General features: G+C 42.8%; 1 protein-coding gene across 1 annotated transcript; it reads right to left on the bottom strand.

Moving 5' to 3' along the window:
• Positions 1–1,518: 1,518 nt before the first annotated feature.
• On the bottom strand, positions 1,519–17,390 carry lhx6a (LIM homeobox 6a). Its single transcript, XM_036977648.2, has 9 exons — positions 16,826–17,390; positions 15,978–16,052; positions 15,485–15,667; positions 13,777–13,898; positions 5,016–5,236; positions 4,385–4,485; positions 3,970–4,065; positions 3,641–3,815; positions 1,519–3,308 (listed from the first exon to the last, which is right to left on the bottom strand). Exons 1-9 carry the CDS (start codon positions 16,901–16,903, stop codon positions 3,226–3,228), a joined length of 1,134 nt encoding a protein of 377 aa, XP_036833543.1. The 5' UTR covers positions 16,904–17,390; the 3' UTR covers positions 1,519–3,225.
• Positions 17,391–18,833: the final 1,443 nt, after the last annotated feature.

Below are 18,833 nucleotides of genomic sequence, written 5' to 3'. Positions count from 1 at the left end.
AAATTCAATTGATTGGACACTTTGGAAAGGCACACACCTGTCTATATAAGGTCCCACAGTTGACAGTGCATGTCAGAGAAAAAAACAAGCCATGAGGTTGAAGGAATTGTCCGTAGAGCTCCGAGACAGGGTTGTGTTGAGGCACAGATCTGGAGAAAGGTACCAAAACATTTCTGCGGCATTGAAGGTCCCCAAGGTCACAGTGGCCTCCATCGTTCTTAAATGGAAGAAGTTTGGAACCACCAAGACTCTTCCTAGAGCTGCCCCCCCTGCCAAACTGAGCAACCGGGGGAGAAGGGCCTTGGTCAGGGAGGTGACCAAGAACCCAATGGTCACACTGACAGAGCTCCAGAGTTCCTCTGTGGAGATGGGAGAACCTTCCAGAAGGACAACCATCTCTGCAGCACTCCACCAATCAGGCCTTTATGGTAGAGCAGCCAGACAGAAACCACTCCTCAGTAAAAGGCACATGACAGCCCGCTTGGAGTTTGCCAAAAGGCACATAAAGAGTCTCAGACCATGAGAAACAAGATCCTCTGGTCTGATGAAACCAAGATTGAACACTGGTCTGAATGCCATGCTGTAGAAAACCTGGCACCACCCCTATGGTGAAGCATGGTGGTGGCAGCATCATGCTGTGGGGAGGTTTTTCAGCGGCAGGGACTGGGAGACTAGTCAGGATCGAGGCAAAGATGAATGGAGCAAAGTACAGAATGATCCTTGATGAAAACTTGCTCCAGAGCGCTCAGGACCTCAGACTGGGGCAAAGGTTTACCTTCCAACAGGACAATGACCCTAAACACACAGCCAAGACAATGCAGGAGTGGCTTCGGAACAAGTCTCCGAATGTCCTTGAGAGGCCCAGCCAGAGCCCAGACTTGAAACCTGATCGAACATCTCTGGGGAGATCTGAAAATAGCTGTGCAGCGACGCTCCCCATCCAACCTGACAGAGCTTGAGGATCTGCAGAGAAGAATGGGAGAAACTCTCCAAGTACAGGTGTGCCAAGCTTGTACCGTCTTACCCAAGAAGAATCGAGGCTATAATCGCTGCAAAAGGTGCTTCAACAAAGTACTGAGTAAATAATCTGAATACTTATGTAAATGTGATATTTCAGTTTGAATAAATTAGCCAAAAATGATAAATTACAGTTTTTGCTTTGTCAATAGTATTGTGTGTAGATTGATGAGGGGAAAAAAACGATTGAATACATTTTAGAATAAGGCTGTAATGTAACAAAATGTGAAAGAAGTCGAGGGGTCTGAATGCTTTCTGAGTGCCCTGTATATACAAATGTACAATGAGTAGCATAATACATAGCGAGCATACAGAGATCAGTTGTCCAGCCTCTCAGGATCACTTGATACCAACCACTGATTTCCCCAGATCTATTTCTAAATTGGCTCTAAATTGGCTCCAGTGTGTGTGGTTTGTGCGTCCTTGCTAGTGGATTGTTTGGGATTAGGGGCTTAAAAGGGCTTCTTCCATCAAATTGTTAGTCCAAATAAAATACAAATGTCACATTTTAAAGTCCATTTTATTGCATTTAGTACACAAAACATTTATGTGATGCACAGTCAATCAAATAAACTTTCGATTTCATTTCATTTTTTTTAATAAAACAAGACAATGTTGACAATTTCCGGGGAAAAAAAGTGCTTACAGGCTATTGTCTCAATAAATACGAGAACATTGAGGTCTTGTCTCCCTTAGTCCCTTTGTAAACACAGGATCCTATTCCTCACTGACTCCACTCCACAGCCAAGACACAAAAGTTACAGTTTCACACAATCTCCCTCTCCCCAGGCTGACCAGCTAACAAACGTCTATATACACATCATATCCCCAGTCCGCTGTACCACATCTCCGTTTCACCCCATAGAAGTGAAGCACACATGCTGGACTAATTGTAGAAGACAGCAACAAAAACACTGACTTGACATGGGTCCTGCACAGACATAAATGATAATTTAGTGACAGTACACCTGGTTTAGAAAAAGGGTAGGGATTACATGTAATGTGACATGTATCGTCTTTTAGTCCTTCTTTACAAGTGGAGGAACGTTATCGGTTGACACATTTCAGACCTCCCTCTCTTTCTCTCATACTCAAATGTGATTGTTCAACATTTAACAGAGGTATGTCAATGCCAAACGCCTCACAAGGCTGTTACTGTAAATCCTAATTTTACAATTTGGAGCGTCAAATGATTGAAATATCCATATTATAATAATACATTTATATTTATCTTTGCACATGAGGATATGGTGAAAATTAAAATCACCCCCCCCCCCCCCCCAAAAAAAAAAATGATTGTATTTCAATATTTTCACCAGTAAAAATTTCAAGTTACACCTTGCCACTATTTTTTTTAAATCATCCTAATAAATTTGAGTTTTTCGTTTTCTCTGTTAATTGTGGTGTTTTACCTCAGCTGACTGGAAATGAGTCATAATTCAAAACAACCGTATTAGGGTCGTTCTGTTTGCTTATCATGGATAAGATAAGGCACACAATCTACCCTCATCTGAGGCTTATATCCTGTACAGAAGGCTGCTGATGACAGTGTATTAACGAAGAGCTGATTACCACATGATCTCAAATAATACCAATACTAACAGCTGTGACTTAAAAAAAAAAATCGTACTAATTTTAAGTTCGAAGCAGATTCCACAACAAAACTCAGTTATTTCGCATTCCTTCATGGTATCATCATAGAGAGAAAGGAGGGAGGTTTCTTACCTCCGTGTCCTCTGTAAAGCTCACAAGTCCAATCCCTTGCCGTTTTTTCCCCCCCTCATAGGTAAATCTTTAGAAATTTGACAGCGCACATGAGGCTGTGTTCCTGTTAGCCTGGTCCCGTCACCCCCATCGGAGGATGGAGAGAGGAGTCCTTTCAGTCCAGCTCTGCACAAGGAGCTCATGGTCTGGTTCAATGTGTCTTGGCCTTGAATAAGTCCCAGTGAGCAAAAGGAAGGGCTCACATCCTCCATGACAACAGTCAGACTGGCTGTATAATCATAATCCTGTTCGTGGGAAAAGAGTCGATGAGGCAGTCTCTCTCTCTCTTTCGCTCTCCGTCCGAATGGTTAAGGATGAGAGGTCAAGAGTAGAGAGCTTCTCAAATCTTGATCCTCTCTTTAAGTCATCTTGCTGATGGGAGGTCAGGATTCAAGGGTCAGAGGTCGGGGGAGGGGGGGGGGTGGCAGCAGCAGCGTACATTAGTTAGCGGCTGAGGGGTAGCTGGGGCAGCGACATGGCTTGATGGGGGTTCAGGCTCTGTGTCGTTAGAACGGAGAATGGGTGGCCTGGTGGAACAGAAGAGAGGGACACACGTGAAATATTATAACTCAGTTCAGCACAGTATCAAGATGGGGGAGCGGTAAAGGAACATACTCAAGCACAGTACAATTAGTTTTATTGTTAGAAAGCGTGAACTATTGACACAGCGAAACACAGCCACTGCTGAGTAGACAAGGACAAATCCCTCCTCTTTTATCGCTCTTCATACCTCTATCCGTCTTCCTGTATTTCCTCGGAGAGGAGACGTGAGGAGGAAAGTGCAGAAAATGGAGTTGGTGAAGCAGAGTAGAGGGCTTTGTGAGGATGTAGTGAAGAGACTAACCAACGTAACACTCACTGTCGATGTATCCGTGCAGGGCCACCATACGCGCCCTCTCAGGACTGCCAAAGGGGGAGTAATGCAGGTCGTCGGGCAGCGAAGGGGGCATCCGGGACTGGGGGTGGCCTTGCGAGGGTCCGCTGTGCTGGGGGGTATGCTTTTTGTGTCTTGCTCTGCAGTTTTGAAACCAAACCTATGAAAATGCAATGTTACCAGCTGTCATATGACATGTCGCTATATTCTCATTGTTTTTACCACCATGAGTCATGTGACACTTAGCATACACTCCAAAGCAACTTACAACTTATTTACATCATTGCTTTGAGACGGCGTGAACGGACCCTCACCTGTATGACTCTCCTGCTGAGACCCGTCATATCCGCCAGCTTCTGCAGGGTCTGTGCATCGGGGTTGTTGTCCTGCGCAAACTGAGCCTGCATCACCTGGGAATTGTACATAAGTTATTAGAAATATATGACCTCACTGTCTCAGCTATTTTGGCTGTATATCAGCAAATAGCGGAGTATCAGCGTCCAGAAATGACAATGTAACACCACCGCAGAGCTAAACGACAAGGAGCCCATTGAAATGAACGAGACGCCAAACCACATCGGACAATGTTGCCAACGACGACCATTAGAAAGTCACTAAAAATCATATTCCCCAGCCTATTTGTAAAATAATTTGAATTTGTTATTGACCTATTATTGGAAATAGAAAATGAGGAGACAGGGACATGTGGTTCCCTCCTCTGTGACTCACCTGCAGCTGCTCAGCTGTGAAGGAGGTGCGTGCTCTCTTGGCAGGCTTGGGTTGGCTGTCCTGCTCTGACGGCACTGCCCCCTCCAGAGTGATGCCGCTGCCTGAGACACCACGGCACAGAGACAGGGGGAAAGAAAGGCGAGGATAGGGAAGAATGAGAGAATGACAGAAAAAAAAGAGAGAGGGGAAAAAGCTACATTTAGAGTTTTCCCAGTGAGAATTGTTATCCCCACAGTTACATCACAGTGTTATGTTCCAAAATAGTTTGTTGGGCTGTCCCCATAGGAGAAACCTTTTTGGTTCCAGGTAGAATTATTTTGGGTTCCATGTAGAACTCTTTGTGTAAAGGATTCTACATGGAACACAAAAGGGTTCTAGCTGGAACCAAAAAGGGTTCAACAAAGGGTTGAAGAACCCTTTTAGGTTCTAGATAACACCTTTTTTTTAGTAGCGTAGTGTATCCTACAGTGTTGTGTAGCTGTATACTATATAAAAGTGTACACGTACAGTAAGTAGGTTATCGTTTTGACATCAACTTTAGAGAGCAGGTTCTAGAGAGAACACTGAGATAGGAAGCCCTAGACCAGTGAACCCACACTCAGAGCAGGTTCGAGAGAGCCCAGTGACTCACCGCTCTCGGCAGCCCGTTTGAGGTTCTCCACCATGGTGTCGTAGTGGATCCTGCAGAGCACCTTGTCCTCCACCAGGCCAAACTCCTCCCCCGTGGACAGCTGCCTCTTGCAGGAGAAGCAGGCGAAGCACGCCAGGTGGTAGGCGTTGCCCCTGGCTCGACGCACCCAGTCGCTGGCGTAGATCTGGCGGCCGCACCGGGCACACTTTGTACCGAACTTACTGTGAGAGAGAGAGAGAGAGAGAGAGAGAGAGAGAGAGAGAGAGAGAGAGAGAGAGAGAGAGAGGAGAGGAGAGAGAGACAGAGAGAGAGAGAGAGAGAGAGAGAGAGAGAGAGAGAGGAGAGGAGAGAGAGACAGAGAGAGAGAGAGAGAGAGAGAGAGAGAGGAGAGGAGAGAGAGACAGAGAGAGAGAGAGAGAGAGAGAGAGAGGAGAGGAGAGGAGAGAGAGACAGAGAGAGAGAGAGAGAGAGAGAGAGAGAGGAGAGGAGAGAGAGACAGAGAGAGACAGAGAGAGCGAGAGAGAGAGAGCGAGAGAGAGAGAGAGAGGAGAGGAGAGAGAGACAGAGAGAGACAGAGAGAGCGAGAGAGAGAGAGAGAGAGAGAGAGAGAGAGGAGAGGAGAGAGAGACAGAGAGAGACAGAGAGAGCGAGAGAGAGAGAGAGCGAGAGAGAGCGAGAGAGAGCGAGAGAGAGAGAGAGAGAGAGAGAGGAGAGGAGAGAGAGACAGAGAGAGAGAGAGAGAGAGAGAGAGAGAGAGAGAGAGAGAGAGAGCGAGAGAGAGAGAGGGGAGAGGAGAGAGAGACAGAGAGAGACAGAGAGAGACAGAGAGAGCTGTGGCATCAATATTCTGCTATAGAGGAGGACAAAAAAAAAAACGTAATAAAAAAAAAAAGGGTCTATAACCAGACTTGTTGTTATGTCAACTTTATGTACAAAATATGACCGTGTTTATAGCTGAATTGAACTAGTCAAATCCATGCATTTAAATGGATGTACAATGTGAAAAGCGACATTCGGACTGGACCTTTAATAAATCAGGTACCCCCACCTTCCAATAATTTGCAAATAATTCAATAAATGACCTCTTCCATATATCAACCTTAAACTTTTTTTTAAAACTTTCAACACTTGTTCCACACTGAACCAAATCAGCTCTTCTGAGGGCACTAACATTACAGATGTGAAGCAGAGCCTGGCTGATTACTTGTTCAGGTCTGATTTTAAGAGAGGGCAAGAGAGAAGAGAGAGAAAGACAGAGAGAATCATGCTGATGTATTTTCTAATAGATAGCCTACTGTAGATCACTTGAAAAAAAAAAAAGGTCTGTCAATATTGCAGAATTTGGTTTTTGCTTGTTCAGTCCATCAGTTTACATTATGAGTTGAATGGAAGTGGAGAATTATTTCATTTCAAACTAATAGGTTCACTGCATTTCTTGGCCTCGCTATCCGGGCTCCATTTTTGCCAAAGTAAATGTTCCTACCGTCATGATTTTGACATGAAGAATATTTAGCCAATTTGATGTTTTACACCAATATCACAGCTGTTAGCCACGTAAGTATATGCAACGAGGGGCACATATGACAAACTAAAGTACTATCAATGAAGTACTACATTTAGTTGATCGTTTCTGACTGGCCTTGTCATAACCTTCATAAAAGAGGCTTTTGAGAGATCAGGTGTAAGTTTGTTAGAACTGGACATGTCCAGCCTGTTTAGATCCAGACATTCGGGTTGACCCAGTCAGTGTTTCAGGGGCAGGGCGGGGCCGATGTGGACGGACAGAGAAAGGCTGTACTAATGGTCTGCAGATGGCCCCTAGCCATCCATCTGTGGGTGTGTCCGCGCTTGCGTTCATGCGTGCATGACAAGGAGAGTCGAGTCAGTCTACTAAGAGGAAACGACCCCCGTCTCCAGAGCTCAGAGATCTCTCACATAAACACAGTGACATAAGCATGGTAACAACCTCAAAGGGCTAGAGACGAGGGGTGAAGGGCCAAGTATAAGGGGCTGGGGGAAGCCAATCACCAATCATAGCCGACCAGGCAGGGAGCAGCAGACTGATTTGGTAGAAGGCAGCATCTCCCCGGCTCAATGCCAGGCGTCCCAAATTGTGCCCTATTTCCTACACAGCGGCCCTGTAGGCCCCGGTCAAAAGTAGTGCACTATATAGGGAATAGAGTGCCATTTGGGATATCCCAGTTCCAGAATGACGCCATGAGGTTGAGTCGGAGTTCTTATGTGCCTGGCTTCCACGCTCCACTGACTCTAGTGCTGAAAGAGAAGCACTCTGGGATACGTCCACAAAGAAATGACACAACAACGCACTAAGACAGGTCTGAGACTGACTGTACAGACCTGGCTGGCTGGATGTCTCAGCCTCTTCCCTGGGAAAAGGTACCACAGTACACACACACACAGTACTACAGTATACACACACACACACACCTCTCCTTCCCTGGCCCGATCACCCAAAATGCTCTGTTCCAGCTACATCCCTTTGAGTTAATAGATAGGACTACTGAATGATGAGGGTAAGGGCCGGAGGCACAGTATACACGTCATTATGCGAGAATACACACCGCTCACAACAAAAGCCTACTCAGACTTTGTGAAACCATTCCAGAGTTTATTGTGTACTTTAAACCCGACTATCTATGGCCCTCTTTACTGAGAATACCGCGTGTTGATTAATGATGCATTGTGGAGGACAGTTCAGAAAGAAATGTTGTGGAACGGAACAGTAATCTACCATGACAGTTTGTCTGCCTCAGACTCTACGACACAACACAGAAGTGTGTGTGTGTGTGTGTGTGTGTGTGTGTGTGTGTGTGTGTGTGTGTGTGTGTGTGTGTGTGTGTGTGTGTGTGTCTGTGTGTGTGTGTCTGTGTGTGTGTCTGTGTGTTATTTTGCACAGCATGCACGCATGTGTGTGCATATCATCATCTTTCTTCATCTTCACTAGCTTTGTAGTTAATTATGCCTTTGTATCAAAAAGCTGGTGTTTATTCTGGGTGCATGCCAATCCCCTATCACCTTTAGGAGAAACATTCTCTCCACAAAGCTTTCCTCCAGCCCTCCTCTCTGCTCCGCTCAGCTCCACATTCATCTACCTACAGCCGAAGAGAAGTATATTCATCCCCAAGACTATTGAGCTTGAACGTAGTACTGAAGATGGGCAAATTTCTTATTGAAATGTCCATGTACATTTTCTTCCGCAGGTACTATTATGAAAGCATTCCAACATGCATTCCTTATGAAGACCAAAATTACCATTGTATGAGATATAGGCATATTTTCTTATCCAAACAGGATACTTACCCTATTTTCCTACCAGGTAAAAACACCTAATTTCCTCCTAAATCAGTAAAGGACAGACACATCCTGATGTCCTGAGCCTCAGTGTGTTTGTTTACCTTCCTGACTTCTCCTGTCAGACAATCTGACATCTCAAGTCTCTTTTGCCTCTACCAGGTCTGGTTTCACTCACGGCATGCTCCTCTCAGTTTCTACGGAGACCTCATCAGTGCCTGGTGGGAAGCAGGCTGGCAGCGGGGCGGGTTGATGAGGACGGCTGGATAGGCTACATACGGACCCCCCCCCCACCCCCCCACCCCCCCACCCGCCCCCCCAACCTCATACACGCACACACCTTCCGTCCCCTAGCACCGCTGACCGCCCCAACCCCAACGCAGCGGCGAGGACGGCCACTCAGGTTACCGTGTCAGCATCCCAGGGTGCCCCTGATTGGCGGTGCTTTGCAACTTCCTGTGTGGCCTGCGGCTCACGGCAGCTCACGGCTCGCTGTGTTTCTGTTTCGGGGCCTGGCTGACAGAGGGGCTTTAGTTACTACAGCGTCTGCTCTGTCCCATGCCCCTCTACCCCTCTGCCCCTGCTCCTCCACCACCCCCCTTTAGGCAGAGTAAACCCACTCTGATTTCCTGCTATTACGCCCCATTACAACAGCTGTCAGTCCAGAGCCAGATGAGAGACTGACACAAATGAGAAATATCTCCTTGTTTTTCTCTCCAGAGCCAGAATGAGGAATGAGTGACGCCCAGCTCTGTCTGGTCCTCAGAACTCACGGCAGTCTAACCCTTCCTACAGGCCTAGCAAGTACACTGGTGTTGAAACACCACTGAGGTGGAATGTCAAGCTGCACAGTGGAAAAGGGAGAGAGAGGTTTCAATCGAACCCTCTCTGCAGCAGAGCAATACATTCAGTTTGACGGTTTTGTACACACCTGACCAGTCACTGGTTAAGATGGTTGTAAACAAACGAACTCCGCATATGGGGATGCTTCTGGTCCCAACCACAACAATGCCCCATCATTCATCACTATGGCTTCCAACCATGTCCATTTCACAATACAAAATCCTCCATGTTTTATTTTAATTGCTGCCCCCCACTGGAGGGAATAGAAGTATTTGGGGTTTCAGGGTAAATGGGGACGGGGCCAAGGGAGCCTTATGTTGATATGGGTCACATATAACATTATTGTGTAGCAGAATGCATACACTATTTTCATGTTGTAAAAAACTTCACCTTAATGACTGACGGCTGGTCTTTGTGTGGAAGTAGGCACAGTCAGTTTTACATAAGCAGGTTCCCATGGCAGGCACATACACACGTGCTCGCACACTGATGCACACACACAACACACCCGTTGTGGACAGAAAGATCAGGCATTTTCCCTAAGCACCTTTTGGAACAGGAGGCTCAGAGACATAGTGTTCCCTGTGTGTGTGTGTGTGTGTGTGTGTGTGTGTGTGTGTGTGTGTGTGTGTGTGTGTGTGTGTGTGTGTGTGTGTGTGTGTGTGTGTGTGTGTGTGTGTGTGTGTGTGTGTGTGCGCGTGTGTGTGTGTGCGTGTGCATGCGTGTGTGCGTGTGTGTGTGTGTGATGTATAGTGAATGCACGTGAATGCGTGTGTGCATGCATGCGTGTGTGTTCCTGCGTGTGTGACAGGAATCACATTCAGAAACACGTTGACCCGGACAACACTGGGTGCTGGGCTTGGGGCTTTAATTGCTGGTGATTATAAACCTCAGACCAGTGGCTCTGTATCAGGTTACCATCAGAAAAACACCAGGCAGGCAGACCCAGCTCACAGCTCACTCCTCCTCACAGCTCTGTTCTGTGCTGGTGTTGTTGAACCCTCACAGCAACAGTTCCAGTATGGACCCCACCCCCCCTCCCACACATCACACCCCCCTAAGCAGGGTCACTCCCTTCACCTCTCTGGCGCAACCACACGCACCTGCACACACACACGCACCTCTCTTTCTGCGGGACCTGTTGCCATCCACTGAGGGATTGGAGTCCGAGCAGGGAGATGCCACCGTGCCCACTGACTATGACTTTGCCTGGGGTGCGAAACTTTTCACACACATGCACACACAAGCATGCACGCACACACACATACAGAGATGCCGCTGTGCCCACTGACTGTCGGGATAAACCGTTCCCAGGCTCCCTCTCTAGTGCCAAGCTCCCTCTCAAGCTTGGAACCATTAAAGCCCTTTCACTATGTCCACAGTAATACGTTAGACAGTCAATCACATTCTGCCTCTAGTTATGTTCCCAACATGCCACCATACTCTTGTGGCAGCGTCTTAAATGTAACCCTATTCTCTACAGTGCACTACTTTTGACCAGGGCCCATGGGGCTCTAGTCAGTGCACTACTTTTGACCAGGGCCCATGGGGCTCTAGTCAGTGCACTACTTTTGACCAGGGCCCATGGGGCTCCAGTCAGTGCACTATTTAGGGGATTTGGTGCCATTTGGCACATAATATTGCATCCCTCACCAGGAAAAATGTGTCTTTAAGATGTGGAATTATTCCCGAATGAAATAAATAAAACTAGAAACGAGCAGTTTAGAATGTTTGGGGGAAATGACGAAGGAGAAACACTGGAGGTTCTGTGGGTTGCATTGTGTTCAGTGTTGCACTCCTCTTTCCAACAGCAGATGGGCGTAATTTCTTACAATAATGGGATTTTAAAAACGTGGCAACGGTTAAGTTTCCAAGGCTTTTTTTGTTCAAGTTTTTGAATATCTTTTTGAACACCATAACACTACACGACCCGCATCTCACGTGAGTGGACACTCGTTATGAAGGAGAAATGCTGGAGGTTCTGCCCGTTGTATTGTGGGGGTGTATGGCGGACTCCTCTTTCCTACAACAGATGGTCAGACTGTCTGTGTATGGCTTACCATATTAAACTTTACCAGATGAATGTCCAACATGTTTCGATCATCTGGAAAAACTTCCATAAATATCAACCAATATGTAAATTAGAATATTTCAACCTATTGGCCAGGAAATTAAATTACAGGCAATATTCTTCTGCAATGATCTCCTTTTTAAATAAATGGCCTTGCTCAGCTGTAAAGCAATTTCCTCTACAGTTTATTATGAATGGGACAATATAACAATTCTGAGCCAAGAGTTCAATATAATTAGTTATTGATGACAAACTCTGTGTGGTAATCTCAGGATGCATACAGTTTTTAGTATTTTAACTCAGACGAACATTACCTCTAGCTATTAAATAAGAAGCTATAGTCAGATAGTGTTTCACATTTATCCTGCATTATGAGAGACCATCTCATGGCTCATTTGAGCTTTGCAATCATAGTAGCTCAGTATCGATCATTTTCTCTTGTAAACACATTACATAATCATCATATTTACAAATATATATATATATATATATATATATATATATACCACGTTTACACTCCCTGCATGTATCTCTGATGGTGTTCATCTATTACTAAAGTCAAGTAATACATTCTTGGTTGACATTGACTTCTTTTAGTTCTGTAGTCTAAGCCTTGATGCTGATCTGATAAGTACACTCCACGCCCGCATTGCGTGGACACAAGTGCCGATGTTCCTATCTCAATAGATCCACTGTGCTATACAGGGACCGGGTCTCTCTGTGAAGGGCTTTAGATGAAACATCTTGTGAAGCATCACTTCAGATTATTAGCCTAACACAGAAAACAAACCTTCTGAGGCAGCGGCTCCTAAAACACAGTATCAACTTTAAAGGGCCAGTCACTTCACATTGACTGGAAATGGATGCGGAGGAGAGGAGGCCTGGCCAATTGAGAGCTTGCATTCAGGCTCTGTGTTGAGTGCTCTGCAATCATGACACACTGGAGACGCGCATGCTGCATGAGACTTCACAGTTTAGCTTTAGCCTCGGAGTGTTATTCTTACTCGGCAGTGTGTGTAGTGTGTGCGTGCGTGGGTGCGCGCGCGCGCGTGCGTATGTATGTAATTACAGGTATTTGTAAATATTGTGTCAAATGTGTTATATGAATGGAGCTGGTGAAATATAAATATATATAAATATAGAATATTATAGAAAATATAACCGCATTGGCAGCATTGAAAGCAATTTTGTTTGATGTATATTTTGTGTCTGTTAAAGAGTATGTGGAAGAGTATGAAACCATCAACAAATATAATAGCATTGCAAGCAATGATGAATGGTGTTATTGTGTTATTGTGTGTAGGAACTGTAGAAATAGTGTGTAACAACATGCTATATGATAATAGCCCAACAAATTGTAGTCTTGGGGGTAGCACTGATTAGAATCGTTATCAGTAAGTGTTCCTGTGAATATCTTCTCATGTCTTCATATCTACACCTGTTGTGTTCAGCGCATGTCACAAATAACATTTGATTTTGATTTTGATTAGATTTCTGTTAGACAATCTCATGAAATCAGTCCAGAGATTAGTCTTGATTTATATTTGGTCATAACTCATATATGTTTTGGTATGTATTAGATTTTGTTTAGATTAATAAACAATAGAATAGCAGTTTAGATAAGAATAGAATAAAAGATTGTATACTACAGTATCCCCCCCCCCCCAATAACACCTGCTAAATGTGTATGCGATTATATAATTAGATTGTTATTAGTTGATCTCTCTTTGCTTTTTGAATCAAGAGACAAGCTGAGCTGACGATCCATGGACGAAAATTTAAAAAGTGTAAACCTGTACAAATTAACTCGTGTTGTATGTCGTAACATCATTATTACTGATGTGGTGTTGGCGTTGTTGTTATAAGGCCTAGTGGCCTAGGGCTTTTGCAATCGCAATGTTTGATGATTTAATACATTTGTTATTCAAAACTGCAAGGCAAAGAATCAGTGTTATGCGCTTTCTTATTTTATTTAACTAGCCAAGTCAGTTAAGAACAAATTATTATTTACAATGACGGAACAGTGTCTTGTTCAGGGCAGAACGACAGATTTTTACCTTGTCAGCTCAGGGATTTGATCTAGCAACCTTTGCCTAGGGATTTGATCTAGCAACCGGTTACTGGCCCAACGCTCTAACCACTAAGCTACCTGCCGCCCAATTGATGTCATCTTCATCATTAAATGCGCGTATAATATACCAGCAATTTATAAATCCTGCAAAACACGTCTCACTACACGCCCCATAACAAAAGCCTATACCAGCAGAATTACATTTATTTTACAGCATCTCAATATTTAGGCCGACGATGTAGCCTCAACAATGAGATTCATAAAAAGTTACTCCTTTTACTCCTACCCTTATTTTGCTTATAAGCTTTTGAATACCTTTTTAAACACCGACACAATTATGCGCATGTCCACTGTTACCCAAAGGAGAGGCAGGTTTTCGCATGGGAGGCGGCAGGCGGAAGCATAATATTTAATATAATATAATATAATAATATTTTGAAAACAAAGTCAAAAACTTACCCTACCTGAAATAATCCATTTTACAGAAGATCTCTTTGTTTTTGATGTAACAGCTGTTGTGTTGACGTAACGACGTCCGGCAGACAGAACACTCCAGACACCTCACGTGCCAGATCAAGTTATTTACCTGCAAAACAAAACAGTGGTAAAAAAAAAGAAGCTTAAATAATAATAATAATAATTATCATCATCGTCATCATATTAATAATAATTATAACAATATAACAATTATAATAATTATAATTATAATAATTATAACAATATGTCTGTATGTAGCCTATGTGAAATCAAATTGAATCGTTTAAATTTCATTATTGCTCAAATAGTAGCCTAGGCTAAACGATTTAAATTAATGAACATGTCAAATAATAACAACAAAATAAACAACTGTAAAAATAGCATAATTCATATAGGCTATTATGCACTTTGCAATTGATTTTGTTCCAATAAAAAAAAACATCCATGACTTAGTTGATATTTTGGTGGAGCTACAAAGACAGTAGGACTTTTATAATAAATATGTTTCCCTCTATCCGGTAACTTTCAATTTGATTGCGCACGTTAAAAAAAATGTATACAACACGTATGGCCATTGGGCCATTTGACGTCAGCTAGACTGTATATTCACTCATCAATTGTGCATACATACGCAGACCAGGCAAAAGGTTTGAATATTGTTTGATTTCATTATTGCCTTTAATGTTAAAATGATTCCTAAACCGTACAGTTCGTTGAAGAATAGTTCAAATGTAATGTCAATGTAATTAATATATCTCATAATTGTTTTGTTCTTCTCGATGTTTGTCCGTGTAACGTAGGCCCAGCCTACCAAGTAAAGGAAACTAATAAAATGTCAACATAAAGATATACACAAATATTATTTTATTACTTCGTTCTCCATATAAGAAAATGGGCCATGTGCAAAATAAAGGGGTATGTCCTTGCATCATTAGGCATATAGATTATTAAACACAATATATATATACAGCGAGATTTGGTGGAGTGGACCACTGGGTCTGTTCTATGAGTGGATTTCATTTTTTTTATAGAAGCAAAATGTTCAAACCATTTAAAGATAAATAGCCTATAAAGAATCGATTTCAAAAATTAATATAGCTATTCATTTAAAATGAACATGCATCGCTTCCTGATAAAATAGTTTCCACATGTATCGCTTCCATATAAAGACTTAAAAGAAATGGAGCACAGATAGCGGAATAATGATCCCCTTAGATTTAAGTAACACACACTTCCTGCAACTCTGAAAAACACTCCCAGACAGTTGTTTTTTACTACGGAGCACGCAGAGCGAGGCTGGGCGTTGTTCTTGATGTGAATTTGAAAGACATAAAAAACATAACACGATGTATGACCCTGGCCTATCTAGGCTACTGTCCTTTCTTTTGTTTTATAAATAACATAGTATGTTCAAAACAATGGAGCTTCAGAAGATCAACACTTTAGCCTACTAAATTATTTCAGGGTTTCATAATTCGGAGCATGATTTCATTTATATTCGTATTAATATTTAAGGAAGATAATGAAGTCAACGTGGATGTAGCTCTGGCTAAATACATCAAACATGTTAGTAAAGTTGTAAAAACTAAAACAAGTCAAAGGGATTTTCCATATCTGTTTTACATTCGCAAAAACATAAATCCTATGCTCGTGCGGTTTTAGCCTTTTCATGACCAATAACGCGCGCACTCGCACCTTGAGTAGGTATCTGTCCAGGATCTCCAAACCACAGCTCGCGCACACGTTCTTCCCGGTGGACGCCACGGAGGAGGCGGTGGAGATAGGCGAGCAGATATACGGGGTAGAGGGGGGACTCGGGGAGGAGCGCGTGTCCTCCCTCTCCATATTCGATCGGTGCGATTCTCCGTCCGAGTGAGACTGCACGAGAAACAAGTCAAGAATAAGGACAGGGATACATTTTAAGCGCATCTGGACCAAAATATTTGACATATTACAGCCTATAGGCTACTTCATGACCGAAGTCATGCTTTTAGCATAGAAAAGCATATTCAGGCACGCTATCAGCGTCACCATAAATGTTGCATAAATACTTGACAGGCAATAGACAACTAATAGCAATAACATTACATTTTACGCATGGCAATCATTTATCCTTCAGATGCTATAATAATAAACAGCAATGCACACATTGCAAATAATGCATTAAAACGTTTACATAACTTCTCACCATGACGTGTGTGTATTTGGCTTCCACGCAGCGCGAGGCACCCGGTGTACTCTGCGGCGTTTCTGGAGAAATCACCTACAAGACAAGATTCAACGGCAAGTCGAAGTCAACTCGCGGCTAACGTACTATCCATCTCCAGCCATGAAATCCTTGAGAGACATTGCAGCTCTGAAGCTATATAAAGCGTTCAAACAATAACTCCCGATTTGAACTGTTGTGGAGTATTTAGGGCCCTGCAACAAAAGCTGCCGTTTTAATGAAGCTATTTCAATTTGGATTGATTTTTTCTCTGCACTTAACCCATGGCTCTTAAAGTAATCGTGTTTTCCTCGCAATCCAGGGAACCGAAAAAAAACTACCTGCAATTACAAATAGCTTGAAATGCGCACGATAAGAGGAGACCCGGAGTGTCAATTTCAACTGTCAATCAGAAAAGGCAACGGGCCACCCAAAGAATGGCAAATTTGATTTTTAATGGCACTAATTAAAATCTAATTCTTCTCTAGCGAATTGGCATGTTGAAGAGGGTGGACTGCAAATCACACTCCATAATAGACGCGCTTGTCTCTTCATGGCGCGAGGCGCAGCTGATCTTTGTACACAACCAGTGATTCTTATGATATCAATTTAAGACACATAAAAACAGTTGCAGTTAAGAAAGCAACATGATGACAGCAGATAGATTACCTGTAAGATCCTAGTGTAGTCTATATGGTATCAACCAATACTATGTGGGTATCTTAGACATGCATGCTAAACCAGAAAGCAATCTTTAATATCCAAATTATATTTACGCATATATTTTACGCATAAGCTATTATTGTAGGCTATTGTTTTCTTCACATTACCTGTTTTGAGGGAATTCCTTCGGATAAAAACTTATTTCCCTCTGGTAGAGGGGCCAAAACCTCATTTTTCCAATACATGAACGCACTTGGGATTCTGATAGAAAAGTCGAGTTCCCTGCCTTTCCCAAGCTCGGAGTTTGAACTGATTTCACTTTCATGCAAGAAAAGATGCGCATCTATTGTATTCTCCGTGCCATGGATTTGCAGGGTTAATTACACTTCTTGTTTTGAACCCACGGCGTGTTTTTACTTCTACCCACGATCGATGCAACGGCCTCCCAGCACACATGCGATATAAAACATGAGAAACAGTTATGGCATCTATACGATGAAGCTCGTGGGTGTTGCAGACGGACGACCAAGTGGAGGTTGCTCTTCAGAACGCCTTATTTAGAACACTTAGAAAATGCTTCCTTCCTTTTTTTTTTTCCTCTGTTAGGGATGGAATTGCTGACTACAGGAAGTAGATGGGTTGGCAGGTTTGCTCGAGATCTGCAAGAACGCGAGACACAACGAGTGAGAGCAGGTTAGGGTACCGTCTCTCCAAGCGCAATTCGTCTGGAGTGAAAGTTTAGTTGCGCTCCAGGATTGGAGGGGGGAGGGTAAACTTGTTGTATTATGGCTGCGAATAGGGTACGGTTCATGGACACCAATTTTCTGACACAGCACCGCTATAATGGAGTTTTGGCACTTGTCAATTTCTGTTATGGGTCGTAATAAATAACCTATTTCCAAATTAAAGTAAGTCTGATGTTGGATAATGTGGGTTCAAGTCAATCCTTTATGATTTAGGTTGAATTGAAAATAACTATTTAGGTGTTGAATAGTTCCTTTTAATGTGTGTTTATTATTGCATATTTAGATTCGCCTATTACTTCTGCATTCCTCACACAAACCATCATACAAAACGAAGTGTCTCCGGAAGTGATTTAACTGGCTATCTTTCTTGTAAAGTCATTCTAAAGAAGACAGTCATTAGAAACATAGCACCTCATCGAATCATGTTTTTATTTTATTTTTTAATTGCAACATAATTATGCACCATAAAGGTTTATTAAGGTTAAATTATTCATGCTATACTTTATTTAGGATTCTTTCACTTTGCGAGACTATAGACGAGAAGATTTCAAACGAGACACACAAAATAAAGGTCGTTTATTTACAGTCCAATTTATTATTAGGCCTCTAATGTCAATGTATTATTATTATTGATACCTTGACTATTATATTAAATATTAATATTAGGGATTGTTTCTTATATCCGATTACTGACGGATTAAAATCTCAACGGGAAAGTTTGATTCTGCAAGAGGATCTATGGAAAATTTGACACAAAATTAACATGACATCTCATTCTCACCCCAAATTTGGTGTTTCTAGGACCTTGAAGACAATATGCTTGTCTCATTGACTCATGATGATCATCCTAAAAACGCCTTTCTATCACAGCATCAAAAATACCAACTAGCAGTAATTAATTTATTAATGATTGAAACGATGGATAATCATGATTTCCAATATACAGATTACTATCTTGAGACCCGCGCGAGTAACTGGAACTTTGGCAGTAAATATGTCACGGTTGCAGACATAACTGAAGACGCGCGGATCTCCCCTTCAAAATGATAACCATGTTGAATGCTACCAAGAGTTTGTGATTTCCCGGAAGCTGTTTCAATCATATCAGGCATTAGCTATGTCACTGTAAAAACATGTTCAATTCACAGGAAGATTGCTAAATAAATCATATTGAAGAATGTTGCAAAAGGTCAAATATTCTGAGGTAGGCCTACTCTTTTTCTTACCATTCAGGTTGCAGGCAGAGTAACCATGCACCACTCATGTGGGCATCAATCGGACGCCCACATTTCAGATGCACTTAATGGGAGCGGGGTGAAGAAGCCCAATGTGATATCAAGCCAAATTTCTTGATTGAAGAAAATTCTATTCGTGTTTTTTTATTAGTCAGACTATGAGGACTGGTAATATATAAACCTCATTGAAGATA

Source organism: Oncorhynchus mykiss, chromosome 5 (assembly GCF_057628025.1).
Source record: "Oncorhynchus mykiss isolate SJ-2025 chromosome 5, ASM5762802v1, whole genome shotgun sequence".
Lineage (NCBI taxonomy): Eukaryota > Metazoa > Chordata > Actinopteri > Salmoniformes > Salmonidae > Oncorhynchus > Oncorhynchus mykiss.
This window is presented reverse-complemented; position numbering and strand designations above follow the sequence as displayed.

What these genes read in the sequence shown, in the direction of transcription:
- lhx6a (XM_036977648.2), bottom strand. Translation starts at nt 16,903, where the DNA reads ATGTATTGGAAAAATGAGGTTTTGGCCCCTCTACCAGAGGGAAATAAG. An exon ending in TGTAAAATGGATTATTTCAG is followed by an intron (nt 5,237 to 13,776) that starts GTAGGGTAAGTT and finishes TCTCTCTCACAG; the next exon opens with TAAGTTCGGTACAAAGTGTG. An exon ending in CCTGCACGGATACATCGACA is followed by an intron (nt 3,309 to 3,640) that starts GTGAGTGTTACG and finishes CTGTTCCACCAG; the next exon opens with GCCACCCATTCTCCGTTCTA.